This window comes from Polypterus senegalus, chromosome 1 (assembly GCF_016835505.1).
Source record: "Polypterus senegalus isolate Bchr_013 chromosome 1, ASM1683550v1, whole genome shotgun sequence".
NCBI lineage: Eukaryota > Metazoa > Chordata > Cladistia > Polypteriformes > Polypteridae > Polypterus > Polypterus senegalus.
The window spans coordinates 104,647,843-104,665,208 of NC_053154.1; the positions used below are offsets into that span (position 1 = coordinate 104,647,843).

General features: G+C 38.9%; 1 protein-coding gene across 2 annotated transcripts in view; it reads right to left on the reverse strand.

Moving 5' to 3' along the window:
* dagla (diacylglycerol lipase, alpha) overlaps window positions 1-17,366 on the reverse strand; it is a 326,959-nt gene that overhangs the window by 67,287 nt on the left and 242,306 nt on the right. For both annotated transcript variants that reach the window (XM_039755392.1, XM_039755401.1), the window contains 2 exons: window positions 14,654-14,804; window positions 14,471-14,554 (listed from right to left, as the gene is read on the reverse strand). In XM_039755392.1, coding sequence (XP_039611326.1) covers window positions 14,471-14,554; window positions 14,654-14,804 — 235 coding nt within the window. The remainder of the gene's footprint in view (window positions 1-14,470; window positions 14,555-14,653; window positions 14,805-17,366) is intronic.

Sequence of the window (17,366 nt, forward strand, 5' to 3'; positions counted from 1 at the left end):
GCCATCATATCTCAGTTTTCCATGAGCACATAAAATTTCACATTTTTCTCAGTCATCACTATAAACCACATTGGGTAAGTACCATATAAAAATATAATTTTAGTAGTAGTATTCCTTTAAATATCACAATATCTGCAAGAAACTAAATTTCACTCTCACTTATGTGCTTTTGGCCATAAATCATGAATCAAGCGGTCACATATATGACTTACTAGCAAAATACCCGCGCTTCGCAGCGGAGAAGTAGTGTGTTAAAGAAGTAATGAAAAAGAAAAGGAAACATTTTCAAAATAACAACATGATTGTCAATGTAATTGTTTTGTGCATTTGGCAGCAGCGTCACGAAGTTGTTTTCGTCAAGCTGCATCAGAAAATAGATAGATAGATAGATAGTACCACGACGTCTGACACACCTCCTTTTTAGTGGTGCTGTCATAATAGGTTTGAGTCTACATATACATATATATTGTGAATTTCCCCTTGGGATTAATAAAGTATCTATCTATCTATATATATATATATATATATATACTGTATATACAGTACATATATATATATATATATATATATAGTGGAACTGGACCCGGACACAGACAGGCAGACGTTTTCGCACCCAACACACGTTTATTTACAGATTATATTTACAGTTGTATCAGTGCACGTCCCAGTGCCTCCAGCACCGATCCCCTAAAGTCCAGGACTCACAGTCATCAAATGCCTTTCTTTCTGGCCGCCTCCACTCCACTCTCGAGCTCCGTCCTCTTCCACCCGACTCTTGCTACTGAATGAGGGGAGGCGGCCCCTTATATAGGAACCCGGATGGGCTCCAGTTGCTTCCCGGCAATCTTCTGCGGACACACCCCTGTGTGGCGGAAGTGCTGGCTGCGCACCCGGAAGCCCTCTGGGTGTCCCTGCTCCTCTACCCCCCAGCACTTCCTGGTGTGGCGGAAGTGCTGAGGTTCAGGGCTGTTCAGGCATGGAGGCGCCACCTGGCGGTGGCCACGGGCCCCTACAGGGTTGGGCTTCAAAGCCCTCTACCCATGGCCCCCAACACAACCAGGGCAGTCGCCCCCTCGTGGTCTAGAGGAGGCACAAGCCCTCCTCCAGTCCTCCTGGGCGTCCCGGCTGGGCTCCACCCCCAGCCGCATGCAACAATATATATATATACATATACACACATATATATATATACATATATATATATATACATATACACACACAGTAATCACTCGGTATATCGTGCTTCGATTTTCGTGGCTTCACTCTGTCGCGGATTTTATATGTAAGCATAACTAATATATATACAGTAATGCGGATTTTTCGCTGCTTCGCGGGTTCTGCCGATAATGGGTCTTTTTACTTCCTGTACATGCTTCCTCAGTTGGTTTGCCCAGTTGATTTCATACAAGGGACGCTATTGGCGGATGACTGAGAAGCTAACCAATCAGTGCACGCAGTTAAGTCCTCCTGACTGAAAAGCTAACCAATCAGAGCACGCAGTTAAGTTCCTGTATGCTGAATGCAGTGTTAACCAGGAAGTCTTGTCTCGCTCATTCAGTATCAACGTGTTTCGCTGTGTAAAGAGTTAACTTTTGTGCTCTTTAGTGTTTATCTTTGTGCGTAGTCAAGCCCTTCATTATGGCTTCAAAATGATCTTCTCCTGCTACTGCTTCAGTGAGGCTATGATTCTTTTTAATTAAAAAGTAGGAAAGGAATATAAGATCTACGGCCGCAGTGTCCTTTTAACCAGGGTGCAAAATGAGTTGTAAGTGGATGTAATAAGGCAGTAGTCTGGATGGAATCTGCTTTAGGAATTTGGATTGAAGTCTGCCGGAAAAAGAACAACGACGGTGATATACAGTTTCCTGAAGAGGCTCCTTTAGAAGAGCTGTAACGCTCTCCTTTGTTGTGCAGTAAAACTAAACTCATCGTTATTGGACAAGTCGTCGTGTCCTTGTTGGTGAGTAACTATAATTAATTTTCTACTTACAGTACTTAGTACATGTACGTATGTTTAGTGTCACTGTACACACATTTACTGTATACAATTTTTCTTGCAATGTACGTATTTATTGCTGGTGGCCTGTCTACTGTATTGTAATGGCTGTAACATATGTGATATCGGAGACACTCGATATCTTTAAAATAATATTTAGGTTTTACTGTATATAAACAGTGTGTTTAAATACATAATTTCAATGAATCTTACCTAATATCTAAGAGAATACAAAGGGATTATGCTGTATAACTGTGCAGGGAATATTTATAAACAGTGAGGGAGAGTTTATAAGGGCTTAAAATATATAAAAATAACCATACAAACATATGGTTTCTACTTCGCGGATTTTTACCTATCGCGGGGGGGTCTGGAGCATAACCCAAGGATCGAGAAGGATTACTGTATATATATATATATATATATATATATATATATACACACATACATATCTTCATATATATATATATACAGTGGAACCTCGAGATACTGAGTTTAATTCGTTCCACCACTGAGCTTGTATAGCGAATTTCTCGTATCTAGAACAAACTTCCCCATTGAAAATAATGGAAATCCAGTTAATCCGTTCCGCACCCCCAAAAATATCAATATAAAAATCAATTTTCCTAACAAATAACACTGATAAATAATATATACAAGTGGAACCTCGGTTTGCAAGTAAATTGATTTACGAGTGTTTTGCAAGACGAGCTAAATTTTTAAATTAATTTTGAATTGATAAAACGAGCAATGTCTTGCAATACAAGTAGTATGGATACACTTTGTCTGCTGAGCGTTATGTGAGCATAACTGAGCTGATGGTTGTTCTCTCTCTGCGCTCTCTCTCCTTATCCTTATTTCTCTCTCGCCTTCTCTCTCTCTCTCTCTCTCTCTCTCTATCCTTATTTCACTCGCTCGCGCGCGCCTCCATCTCTCCTTATCTCTCTCGCTTGCACACACGTGTCTCTCTCTCTCTCTCTTATCTCTCGCTTGCGCCTCTCTCTCTCTCGTCTTAAGGGCAATCGTCTCCTATTCTCCGTCTGCATGTCCGCGATATTTTTGGATACGCTTATACAGCAAACTGCTACAGCGAAACAATGAAATCACAAGCGCACAAACGCGTAGATCCTCACGCTATGGGAGAACAAGAAACACTGAGTGAGCGGACGGGCTGGCAGCGTCAGCTTGGGTGAATCTCCGAGCCGAAGCGGATCGGGAAACGCGTCACGCATAACCACAGCCTGGCTCGTGGCTCGTTACGCGAGCCAATGCTCGTATTTAGATCCGAATTTTTCGCTCATACTTTCCTCTTATCTTGAATTTCTCGTATACAGAGGAGATCGTATCTAGAGGTTCCACTGTACATATATACAAATATCTACATATATACACAAATATATATATATACACATATACATATATATATATGCACATATACATACATAAATATATATATATATATATATATACATATATATATATATATATATACACATATACACACACCTATCTACATTATATATACACACACATGCATACATACATACACACGCACACAAATTATATATATGTGTATGTGTGTATATACAGTGGTGTGAAAAACTATTTGCCCCTTCCTGATTTCTTATTCTTTTGCATGTTTGTCACACAAAATGTTTCTGATCATCAAACACATTTAACCATTAGTCAAATATAACACAAGTAAACACAAAATGCAGTTTTAAATGATGGTTTTATTATTTAGGGAGAAAAAATCCAAACCTACATGGCCCTGTGTGAAAAAGTAATTGCCCCTTGTTCAAAAATCACCTAACTGTGGTGTATCACACCTGAGTTCAATTTCCATAGCCCCCCCAGGCCTGATTACTGCCACACCTGTTTCAATCAAGAAATCCCTTCAATAGGAGCTGCCTGACACAGAGAAGTAGACCAAAAGCACCTCAAAAGCTAGACATCATGCCAAGATCCAAAGAAATTCAGGAACAAATGAGAACAGAAGTAATTGAGATCTATCAGTCTGGTAAAGGTTATAAAGCCATTTTAAAGCTTTGGGACTCCAGTGAACCACAGTGAGAGCCATTATCCACAAATCAGTGGTGAACCTTCCCAGGAGTGGCCGGCCGACCAAACTTACCCCAAGAGCGCAGAGACGACTCATCCGAGAGGTCACAAAAAGACCCCAGGACAACGTCTAAAGAACTGCAGGCCTCACTTGCCTCAATTAAGGTCAGTGTTCACGACTCCACCATAAGAAAGAGACTGGGCAAAAATGGCCTGCATGGCAGATTTCAAGACGCAAACCACTGTTAAGCAAAAAGAACATTAGGGCTCGTCTCAATTTTGCTAAGAAACATCTCAATGATTGCCAAGACTTTTGGGAAAATACCTTGTGGACTGATGAGACAAAAGTTGAACTTTTGGAAGGCAAATGTCCCGCTACATCTGGCGTAAAAGGAACACAGCATTTCAGAAAAGAACATCATACCAACAGTAAAATATGGTGGTGGTAGTGTGATGGTCTGGGGTTGTTTTGCTGCTTCAGGACCTGGAAGGCTTGCTGTGATAGATGGAACCATGAATTCTACTGTCTACCAAAAATCCTGAAGGAGAATGTCCGCCATCTGTTTGTCAACTCAAGCTGAAGCGATCTTGGGTGCTGCAACAGGACAATGACCCAAAACACACCAGCAAATCCACCTCTGAATGGCTGAAGAAAAACAAAATGAAGACTTTGGAGTGGCCTAGTCAAAGTCCTGACCTGAATCCAATTGAGATGCTATGGCATGACCTTAAAAAGGCGCTTCATGCTAGAAAACCCTCAAATAAAGCTGAATTACAACAATTCTGCAAAGATGAGTGGGCCAAAATTCCTCCAGAGCGCTGTAAAAGACTCATTGCAAGTTATCGCAAAGGCTTGATTGCAGTTATTGCTGCTAAGGGTGGCCCAACCAGTTATTAGGTTCAGGGGGCAATTACTTTTTCACACAGGGCCATGTAGGTTTGGATTTTTTCTCCCTAAATAATAAAACTATCATTTAAAAACCGCATTTTGTGTTTACTTGTGTTATATTTGACTAATGGTTAAATGTGTTTGATGATCAGAAACATTTTGTGTGACAAACATGCAAAAGAATAAGAAATCAGGAAGGGGGCAAACAGTTTTTCACACCACTGTATATATATATATATATTTATACATACACTAGCAAAATACCCACGCTTCGCAGCGGAGAAGTAGTGTGTTAAAAAAGTAATGAAAAAGAAAAGGAAACATTTTGAAAATAACGTAACATGATTGTCAATGTAATTGTTTTGTCACTGTTGTGAGGGATGAGTGTCAGCTGTCATATACAGTATATATATAAATATATATATACACACACACACATATAAACATATATATATATATATATATATATATATATATATATATATATATATATATATATATATATATATACACACATACATCCACATATATATACATATACAGTAATCCCTCGCTATATTGTGCTTCGACTTTCGCGGCTTCACTCTATCGCGGATTTTAAACGTAAGCACATCTAAATATATATTACGGATTTTTCGCTGGTTCGCGGCTTTCAGTGGACAATGGGTCTTTTAATTTATGGTACATGCTTCCTCAGTTTCTTTGCCCAGTTGATTTCATACAAGGGACGCTATTGGCGGATGGCTTAGAAGCTACCCAATCAGAGCATGTATTACATCTATATATATAATTCACTAAGGCAAGACAACCATGAAAAGCACGCCGAAAGGGGCGTGGATTCACTAAGCTCGCGGAGGTGAATCGCCATATGCAGCGTGTGAAACGGTTTGCGAGGGGTATCCCATGGGATCCTTAAAACAATCCTTTAAAACTGAGGTTAAAGTACAATGAAGGAATCAGTCTTTAAAAACCAATAAGCCCTGTGCCTCTGTTTCATTACCGTCTCACCTGCTTCACCAATACAGGCCCTGCAACAGTCGAGACGCTCTGTCAGCAGCTCACCTTCTCTGTGCCTGACCGGTTCACACAGAGGCAGCGCAAGAGAAAGGCCCGCCTGAGAAAAACAGAGGCGCACACACAGGCAGCTGGTGGGCGGCTCTCCGTGAGTTTCTCTTGCGAGCGGACACATGACCAGGCGGTGTGAATGCTTCAAGAACAAGGCTGGACGCGGCTTGCGACCGGGCACATGAGCAGGCAGTATGTATGCTTCGAGTGCGAGGGTGGACGCGACAGGACCATCTAGGAAAAATCATGTCGCGGATGTGATTCGCTGTATGCATTGTGTAAAACAGTTTGTTTGTCGCAGATGTGAATTACTGTATGCGGCGTGTAGAACAGTTTGCGAGGGGTGTCCCTGTGTCTTTCCAGAAGTGTTCAACCATCAATAAATAATTATGCGGCGTTTGTTATGCCGCGGGTTCACTATTGTGTTGTATTTTGCTCTCTCCAGAGTTCCATCTTTTCATTCACTTACTGTTGTATTCTCACACTAACCTGTTTTAGACAACCGTGTCTTTCCAGAAGTGTTTACCATTCAATAAATAATTATGCATGAGATTGAGCGTGTGTCTAGGCGTGGGTAAGCCATTGAACCCCATTCGGGCTGCAACCGTGGAATTCCCACTAAGTGCGACTCATACGCTCCCACTGTTTTCGTCCCTACCCTTTGTACACACCCCCCTCCCACACGTTGACTGTTAATAGAGGCATGTTTCTCAGGAGGTGAATCGCCATATGCAGCGTGTAAAACTGTTTGCGAGGGGTATCCCATGGTATCATTAAAACATTCCTTTACAACTGAGGTTAAAACACAATGAAGTTAGCAGTCTTTAAAAAACGAGTTTTCAGTTACGACGCACGACTGAGTTCAGCATAGCAAAGTGTTGTACACGCTACATACAGTAATTCGCATCCGTGACAAACATGCGTCTTCTTAGATGCTGCTGCACGTTGTACACACCCCCCTCACACCTCGTTACGCCGCACGGACGATTGTGTGTTGGTTCGTTCCGTGCATTGTTACAATGTTGCTTTTCTTGCTGATTTATTACATTACCGATTTTGCAAATGTTAAACTTTCTCCCTGTGCTTAAAAATTATTAAAAAACCGGCCTGATTATGCGGCGTATGGTACGCCGCGGATTGGCTAGTATTAAATAAAACTCCTCAATGATATACAATGTGCTTCCCGCGTGGTGCTTGATTGTTTGCTTATCTCTACCTCTCTCTCACTCTCTCTGCCTGACGGAGGGGGTGTGAGCAGAGGGGCTGTTTGCACAGAGGCTGTTTGCCTAGAAGATACGGACACTACTCTAAAAAATGCAGCTTTATCGCAGTGCTTCTGCATACTTAAAAGCACGTATTGATTTTTTGATTGCTTTTCTTAGCGAGCGCTCTCTCTGACATTCTCTGCTCCTGACGGCGCTCCTTTGAAGAGAAGATATGTTTGCATTCTTTTAATTGTGAGAAAGAACTGCCATCTCAGTCTTGTCATGGAGCACAGTTTAAACTTTTGACTAAAGGGTGTTATTTCATGTCTAGATGGCTCTAATAAGGTTAACAGTGTGGGAGAGTTTATAAGTGCTTAAAATATATAAAAAAATAACCATACAAACATATGGTTTCTACTTCGCGGATTTTCACCTATCGCGGGGGTCTGGAGCATAACCCCAGATCGAGGAGGATTACTGATGATATATATTACTGTATATATATATATATATATATATATATATATATATATATATATATATATATATATATATATATATATATATATATATATATATATATATATATATATATATATATATATATATATATATATATATATATATATATATATATATATATATATATATATATACATATATATATATATATATATATATATATATATATACATATATATATATATATATATATATATATATATACACACATATATATATATATACATATATATATATATATACATATATATATATATATATATATATATATATACATATATATATATATATATATATATATATATATATATATATATATATATATATATATATATATATATATATATATATATATATATATATATATATATATACATATATATATATATATATATATATATATATATATATATACATATATACATATATATATATATATATATATATACATATATATATATATATATATATATATATATATATATACATATATATATATATATATATATATATATATATATATATATATATATACACACAGTGATCCCTCGCTATATCGCACTTCGACTTTCGCAGCTTCACTCTATAGCGGATTTTAAATGTAAGCTTATCTAAATATATATCACGGATTTTTCGCTGGTTCGCGGCTTTCTGTGGACAATGGGTCTTTTAATTTATGGTACATGCTTCCTCAATTTGTTTGCCCAGTTGATTTCATACAAGGGACTCTATTGGCGGATGGCTTAGAAGCTACCCAATCAGAGTATGTATTACATATTAAATAAAACTCCTCAATGATACACGTTCGCACATTTCAAAGCTCTAACAGCCCGTATTGATTTTTGCGTGTTTGCTTTACTCTGCGCCTGACAGAGGGTGTGTGAGCAGAGGGGCTGTTTGCACAGAGGCTGTTTGCTTAGAAGATACGGACGCTCCTCTAAAAAATGCTGAAAAGACAACCTTAACATTGATCCCTTCACTGCGGCGGCTTTATCGCGGTGCTTTGTTTACTTAAAAGCACAACAGCCCTATTGATTTATGTTTACTTTTCTCTCTCTGATATTCTCTGCTCCTCATGTCGCTCCTTTGAAGAGAAGATATGTTTGCATTCTTTTGTGAAAAAGAACTGTCATCTCTGTCTTGTCATGGAGCACAGTTTAAACTTTTGACTAAAGGGTGTTATTTCATGTCTAGAGGGCTCTAATAATATTAAAATCGTATTTAGAAAGTCGTAAACAGGTTTTCTATGCTCTAACTGCGCAAATATTTATAAATAAAGATTTATAAATAAAGAATCCTACTACGTGGAAATTCATTTATCTGTCTGGAGCGGATTAAACGCGATAAATAAGGGTTTACTGTATAACTGTGCAGAGAATATTTATAAACAGTGTGGGAGAGTTTCTAAGGGCTTAAAATATATAACAATAACCATACAAACATATGATTTCTTGAACTATAGTTATAAAGTTATATTTTTTCGAATGTGTTCGATTGCGCAATTCAGATCGAGTTGACGCGCACTACATCGAGCATGCGTGCTATTGTGGTTTCGCCTGCGTGCCTCAATAAGTCACCCTCCCCTCGCTCTTACTTTTTTACAGTTCATCTAATGATTACACTGAGTATGGCTTTACCAAAACAATCATTGATGGCGAATAAAGTATCCATTATTCATAAAGCTTCAATTGGTGATTTGTCTTTCTGCGTTAAGCGCATATTTTTTGATACGTCTCAAACCAAGGGGATGCGAGGGTAAAATGAATCGGGAAGCGCTAATATATATGTATGTGTGTGTATATATATGTAAGTATATATATATATACAGTGTATTGAAATAGTTGTACTGTGAAATAATGAAAACAGTACACAACACTTGTTTTGGCCTAATTTTGGGGTCATCAGGCGTACATACTCAGTGCATCCCCTCTCGGGAATCGAACCTCGGTACTAGAGGTGAAGCCTCTACCATTGCGCCATGGTGTGTGGTTTGTCTGAGAGTATGTAGATCGGGGTATATATATATATACGCTTCGCAGCGGAGAAGTAGTGTGTTAAAGAAGTTATGAAAAAGAAAAGGGAACATTTTAAAAATAATGTAACATGATTGTCAATATACAGTAATTGTTTTGTGAGTGTTATGAGTGTTGCTGTCATCAAGGATTTGATTATCATTATTTCTTTCAATCAGGTTCGTATTTGTAGGATGTGTTGTGTTCAAGTTACATTCCGTGTTTGTCAATCGTTGTAAAGATAACAGGTTTCATTCACCGATTCGTTTCTTACTGCATCAATAAACAGCTCGTCTTCCTCTTTATTTGAGACGTGACACACTGCATGCACGGGTTTTTTTTTTACACTGTCTTCCTTTAGCGGGACATTGACTTTTAATAACGTGTGCTTTGTTTCCACAGTAGCTGCAGTTATGAATATGCTTGTATGTGTCACACGCTTTATATTGTTTTGCTGCCTTCTCAATTGTGTAATTCGGTTTTTGTTCAGCACTCTTTGGAACTGTTGCTTTTTGTCTGTGCACTGCGTCATTTCACATGAGCTGCTCGGTGTACATGCATCGAAGGTTCCCAGCTGTGCTGGTGCCATCTCGTGCGATGTCTACGGCTGTATTTAATGTTAGCTAAGACCCTGCACTTAAAAGTTTCTCTCGCAGTTTCGCTGAGTTTGTGCCAAACACCACCCTGACCATCTCATCTTCCTCTGCATAAGCACAGTCCTTCACGCGTGAATATTTAGCGGCAGTGTTTCTATTGGATTGCCGCTGATGGACGGCCTTATATGGGCAGGCACTAAATTACGGGAGGCGCATCCTCCGCCTCCCATGGGCATCGAGCAGAAGTCTATTATAGTATATGGACAAAAAAATGGGTTCCAGTTATGACCATTACCGGTAGAGTTTCGAAATGAAACCTGCCCAACTTTTGTAAGTAAGCTGTAAGGAATGAACCTGCAAAATTTCAGCCTTCTACCTACACAGGAAGTTGGAGAATTAGTGATGAGTTAGTGAGTGAGTGAGTGATTGAGTCAGTGAGGGCTTTGCCTTTTATTAGTATATATATATACAGTGGTGTGAAAAACTATTTGCCCCCTTCCTGATTTCTTATTCTTTTGCATGTTTGTCACACAAAATGTTTCTGATTATCAAACACATTTAACCATTAGTCAAATATAACACAAGTAAACACAAAATGCAGTTTTTAAATGATGGTTTTTATTATTTAGGGAGAAAAAATCCAAACCTACATGGCCCTGTGTGAAAAAGTAATTGCCCCTTGTTAAAAAATAACCTAACTGTGGTGTATCACACCTGAGTTCAATTTCCGTAGCCACCCGCAGGCCTGATTACTGCCCCACCAGTTTCAATCAAGAAATCACTTAAATAGGAGCTGCCTGACACAGAGAAGTAGACCAAAAGCACCTCAAAAGCTAGACATCATGCCAAGATCCAAAAAAATTCAGGAACAAATGAGAACAGAAGTAACTGAGATCTATCAGTCTGGTAAAGGTTATAAAGCCATTTCTAAAGCTTTGGGACTCCAGCGAACCACAGTGAGAGCCATTATCCACAAAGTGCAAAAACATGGAACAGTGGTGAACCTTCCCAGGAGTGGCCGGCCGACCAAAATTACCCCAAGAGCGCAGAGACGACTCATCTGAGAGGTCACAAAAGACCCCAGGACAACGTCTAAAGAACTGCAGGCCTCACTTGCCTCCATCAAGGTCAGTGTTCACGACTCCACCATAAGAAAGAGACTGGGCAAAAACGGCCTGCATGGCAGATTTCCAAGACACAAACCACTGTTAAGCAAAAAGAACATTAGGGCTCGTCTCAATTTTGCTACGAAACATCTCAATGATTGCCAAGACTTTAGGGAAAATACCTTGTGGACTGATGAGACAAAAGTTGAACTTTTTGGAAGGAAAATGTCCCATTACATCTGGCGTAAAAGGAACACAGCATTTCAGAAAAAGAACATCATACCAACAGTAAAATATGGTGGTGGTAGTGTGATGGTCTGGGGTTGTTTTGCTGCTTCAGGACCTGGAAGGCTTGCTGTGATAGATGGAACCATGAATTCTACTGTCTACCAAAAATCCTGAAGGAGAATGTCCGGCCATCTGTTCGTCAACTCAAGCTGAAGCGATCTTGGGTGCTGCAACAGGCCAATGACCCAAAACAAACCAGCAAATACACCTCTGAATGGCTGAAGAAAAACAAAATGAAGACTTTGGAGTGGCCTAGTCAAAGTCCTGACCTGAATCCAATTGAGATGCTATGGCATGACCTTAAAAAGGCGGTTCATGCTAGAAAACCCTCAAATAAAGCTGAATTACAACAATTCTGCAAAGATGAGTGGGTCAAAATTCCTCCAGAGCGCTGTAAAAGACTCATTGCAAGTTATCGCAAACGCTTGATTGCAGTTATTGCTGCTAAGGGTGGCCCAACCAGTTATTAGGTTCAGGCGGCAATTACTTTTTCACACAGGGCCATATAGGTTTGGATTTTTTTCTCCCTAAAAATAAAACCATCATTTAAAAACTGCATTTTGTGTTTACTTGTGTTATATTTGACTAATGGTTAAATGTGTTTGATGATCAGAAACATTTTGTGTGACAAACATGCAAAAGAATAAGAAATCAGGAAGGGGGCAAATAGTTTTTCACACCACTGTATGTATATATATATATATATATATATATATACACACACACACACATACAGGTATATACAGTATATATGTGTATATGTATATGTATATGTCTATATGTGTGTGTATAGCTTTGGTCACTGAGTGCAAGGGAAAAAAAATAAAATGTAGTCTATAAGTTATTAAACAGTAAAACAATGTTTTAAGAAGTAAAGATACATTGAGCACTACTGGAGTGGTTTTGGGTAAACTACATTTTAAAGACGGTATAACACAACAGGTAAGTAGTACTAACAACAGCTAAAATGTATATGGATCATCTCTCGGTAGTAGATCCCTTTTGAAAGGTGTTACACGACGGCTGTGGTATAGAAATTACATTTTCTATGTGAATGTCCAAATTTCTGCCTGTGGTAATGTGCCTTACCGGCATTACCAGTAATTAAAGAAAATTAGTTTTGTGTCCTCTGCAATGTTAAGAGAGAAAGGCTTTGGTTCGGGATAAAAGGAAAAAAGGTGTAAAGAAAGGAAACTTGCCTTTTTGTTTTATATAGTGTAGAGAGACGTCTTTGCTGACAATATGAGCGCCTTTTGAGGACCGTCGTGGTGGGTCACATGTAGACTGGTGAGACGTCCCTGCCATTAACCAGTTGGGATGGCACTGTCGGTCCTCTACTCCTGTGCTTGTCTTCCGCGACCTCATAATCGTATACGTGCAAAAGAAAGTGCAAAGTGCCTAAATATTAGTTTGCCGCGGTCTAGAAATGGGATCCCGTGTTTGCAGTTGTCTGGGCTATAGCTCAGAGGAAGGAGGAAAAAAATTAAAAGTGCTCATTTTGACTTAAGGCAGAAGCGCAGTCAGCATCTCAAAGGCTGGCACAGCTATGCGCGCACGCCTGCTGCTTGACTTTAATAGTATTTTTGCAGGGCAGACGTGATCAAAATGTCTCTTTAGAGGTCTTGCTTGATCTCTGCTTACTGCGTTCATATTCAGTTCACGTGAGCCGCTCGGAGTACATGCATTGAAGCTTCTGAGCTGTGCCTGTGCTATCTCGTGCGATCTTGCGATGTCCACGGCTTTATTGAATGTTAGCTAAGATCCGGCACTTAAAAGTTTCTCTCGCAGTTTTGCTGAGATTGTGTCAAACACCACCCTGACCATCTCATCTTCGTCTGAATATTTAGTGGCAGAGTGTTTCTATTGGAGTGCTGCTGAGGGACGGCCTTATATGGGCAGGCACTCAATTACGTGGGAGGCGTGATGATGCGAGACGGAAGACGCATCTCCGCCTCCAACGGCCATCAAGTTGCAGTCTATTACAATATATGGACGAAAAATAGGTTCCAGTTATGACCATTACGTGTAAAATTTCGAAATGAAACCTGCCTAACTTTTGTAAGTAAGCTGTATGGAATGAGCCTGCCAAATTTCAGCCTTCCACCTACACGGGAAGTTGGAGAATTAGTGATGAGTGAGTGAGTGAGTCAGTCAGTCAGTCAGTGAGGGCTTTGCCTTTTATTAGTATAGATTTAAGTAATAATAATAATATAACAAGTTTCATTTCAAAATATAAAATTAGAACTCCTTTCATCACAAGCATTTCACCATTTTTCAGTGTTCGAGTATTCTTTAAATATTAATATATTCCAAGATGCACATAATTCTATAATTATCCATCCATAATTTCTAAGAGCATCTTGTGATTCACCTATATCGCCAAAATATACATTTATAGTACTGCAATTATTTTACTCTCCACGACCAAACCCAAGTGATTTAGAGCTATGTTAAAAAAATACTGCAAACATTCACTAAAATAACATACACTGCAAAAAATATTTCTTTATAGTACACAAAAAATAACTCCAATTAAATTCTAGTCAAGGAACAAAGTGTTGTAACCTCTTTGAAGTAATATACTTTCCTTGGAAAGTGTATTGGGTGCACAATTTAGTAAAGCATGACTTGCTGCTAACTGTTCAATGTGCTCCCCTACTGCTTTTCATCATTAGTGCACATTCAGTTTTTAAAATGTTGATGGCAGGTAGTCGTAGGATGCAATCTTACCTTGGGGGACAAAGTCCCTCGAATGCTAATGACTACCTTTTTCTTCCCATGATCCACTGCGACAAAAAATGGAGTTTCATAAACCTGTTGTGTTAAAAATAAAGGTCAAGTGAGCAAATGAAGATGTGATTTAAACAAAAAAAAAAAAATGGGAAAAGAATGAACCCGTAGTAACAGACCTACCGCATCATGACAGGATGTGTAAACAATGTCAACTCCCGGAAGATTTTCATCCAGAAAGTAACGCTTGATAGCAATAACATTGCAACCACAGCAGTTATCTTCTTCAACTGTCACTCCTGGGGTGAACCGTGGCCGGGATAGAGAGAGGCACCTGTTTAAATGAAAATCAATAAAATCTTTCATCTTGTATTGTCCATTGCACGTGTTCATCTTTAAAAGTTAAAAATATAAGAAAGGTGTCATTTCCTTTTGGAAATAAGTATTTTAAAAAGCCAGTTCTAATTTATTAGGAGTACAGTACTTATCTCGCTTTCATATATTACAGTGGTGTGAAAAACTATTTGCCCCCTTCCTGATTTCTTATTCTTTTGCATGTTTGTCACACAAAATGTTTCTGATCATCAAACACATTTAACCATTAGTCAAATATAACACAAGTAAACACAAAATGCAGTTTTTAAATGATGGTTTTATTATTTAGGGGGAAAAAAATGCAAACCTACATGGCCCTGTGTGAAAAAGTAATTGCCCCCTTGTTAAAAAATAACCTAACTGTGGTGTATCACACCTGAGTTCAATTTCCGTAGCCACCCCCAGGCCTGATTACTGCCACAGCTGTTTCAATCAAGAAATCACTTAAATGGGAGCTGCCTGACACAGAGAAGTAGACCAAAAGCACCTCAAAAGCTAGACATCATGCCAAGATCCAAAGAAATTCAGGAACAAATGAGAACAGAAGTAATTGAGATCTATCAGTCTGGTAAAGGTTATAAAGCCATTTCTAAAGCTTTGGGACTCCAGCGAACCACAGTGAGAGCCATTATCCACAAATGGCAAAAACATGGAACAGTGGTGAACCTTCCCAGGAGTGGCCGGCCAACCAAAATTACCCCAAGAGTGCAGAGACGACTCATCTGAGAGGTCACAAAAGACCCCAGGACAACGTCTAAAGAACTGCAGGCCTCACTTGCCTCAATTAAGGTCAGTGTTCATGACTCCACCATAAGAGAGAGACTGGGCAAAAACGGCCTGCATGGCAGATTTCCAAGACGCAAACCACTGTTAAGCAAAAACAACATTAGGGCTTGTCTCAATTTTGCTAAGAAACATCTCAATGATTTCCAAGACTTTAGGGAAAATACCTTGTGGACTGATGAGACAAAAGTTGAACTTTTGGAAGGCAAATGTCCCGTTACATCTGGCGTAAAAGGAACACAGCATTTCAGAAAAAGAACATCATACCAACAGTAAAATATGGTGGTGGTAATGTGATGGTCTGGGGTTGTTTTGCTGCTTCAGGACCTGGAAGGCTTGCTGTGATAGATGGAACCATGAATTCTACTGTCTACCAAAAATCCTGAAGGAGAATGTCCGCCATCTGTTCGTCAACTCAAGCTGAAGCGATCTTGGGTGCTGCAACAGGCCAATGACCCAAAACAAACCAGCAAATCCACCTCTGAATGGCTGAAGAAAAACAAAATGAAGACTTTGGAGTGGCCTAGTCAAAGTCCTGACCTGAATCCAATTGAGATTCTATGGCATGACCTTAAAAAGGCGGTTCATGCTAGAAAACCCTCAAATAAAGCTGAATTACAACAATTCTGCAAAGATGAGTGGGTCAAAATTCCTCCAGAGCGCTGTAAAAGACTCACTGCAAGTTATCGCAAACGCTTGATTGCAGTTATTGCTGCTAAGGGTGGCCCAACCAGTTATTAGGTTCAGGGGGCAATTACTTTTTCACACAGGGCCATGTAGGTTTGGATTTTTTCTCCCTAAATAATAAAACCATCATTTAAAAACTGCATTTTGTGTTTACTTGTGTTATATTTGACTAATGGTTAAATGTGTTTGATGATCAGAAACATTTTGTGTGACAAACATGCAAAAGAATAAGAAATCAGGAAGGGGGCAAATAGTTTTTCACACCACTGTATATACATGTACATATTATATACATGTCTTGGAAGAAAGATTTGAGGTGACCAAGTAAAATATACCAAGGTCATTATTTGTGAAACTGCCAGGGTAAAGGAGCAATCACCAAAATACATTTCTTCATGAAAGTGAAATAACATAGGCCCACTATGACATACAATTTCATAGTGTACTTCAAACTGAGAAATCAAAAAAAAGGACCTTAGTGAGACAAAAAAGGCACACCAACAAAATGGACATACTAAGAGAAGTATAAAACTATATCATTCCATGGCACTTACTGTATATACCCAGAATACAACAGCCTCTGGAGTAGATCACAACAATAACCTCTATGGGGTAGTTATGTCTGATGAAATAATACTTAGATTTTACTGTTTAAACACAAAACACACTGCCTGATAGAAACTGTCAAAACATTATTTGAAACATTAGCCCTAAAATCAAGAAAGGGAGTGGCAAAAGCATGCTATGAGACTGTTTTTTTGTTGTAGGCAGAGGCTAGAGAACTTTGTCAAGATAATTTCATTGATGCATCTATGAAGTATTTGTTTTGAGACAGTTAAATACCTAAATATATATATAAAAGAGAGTACTTTATAGTATTTTATTCAACAAGTCATATTCTGAACCTGCTTAATATATGTACTAAGCTGAGCTAGGCAGAGACTCCCCAGCATTGAGCATAAGGCAAAAATCATCTTTAAACAGGACAGTGATCCATGATAAAGCCCATGCATAAAATACAAAAATCCATACTCAGTTTTAAAGAGGCCAT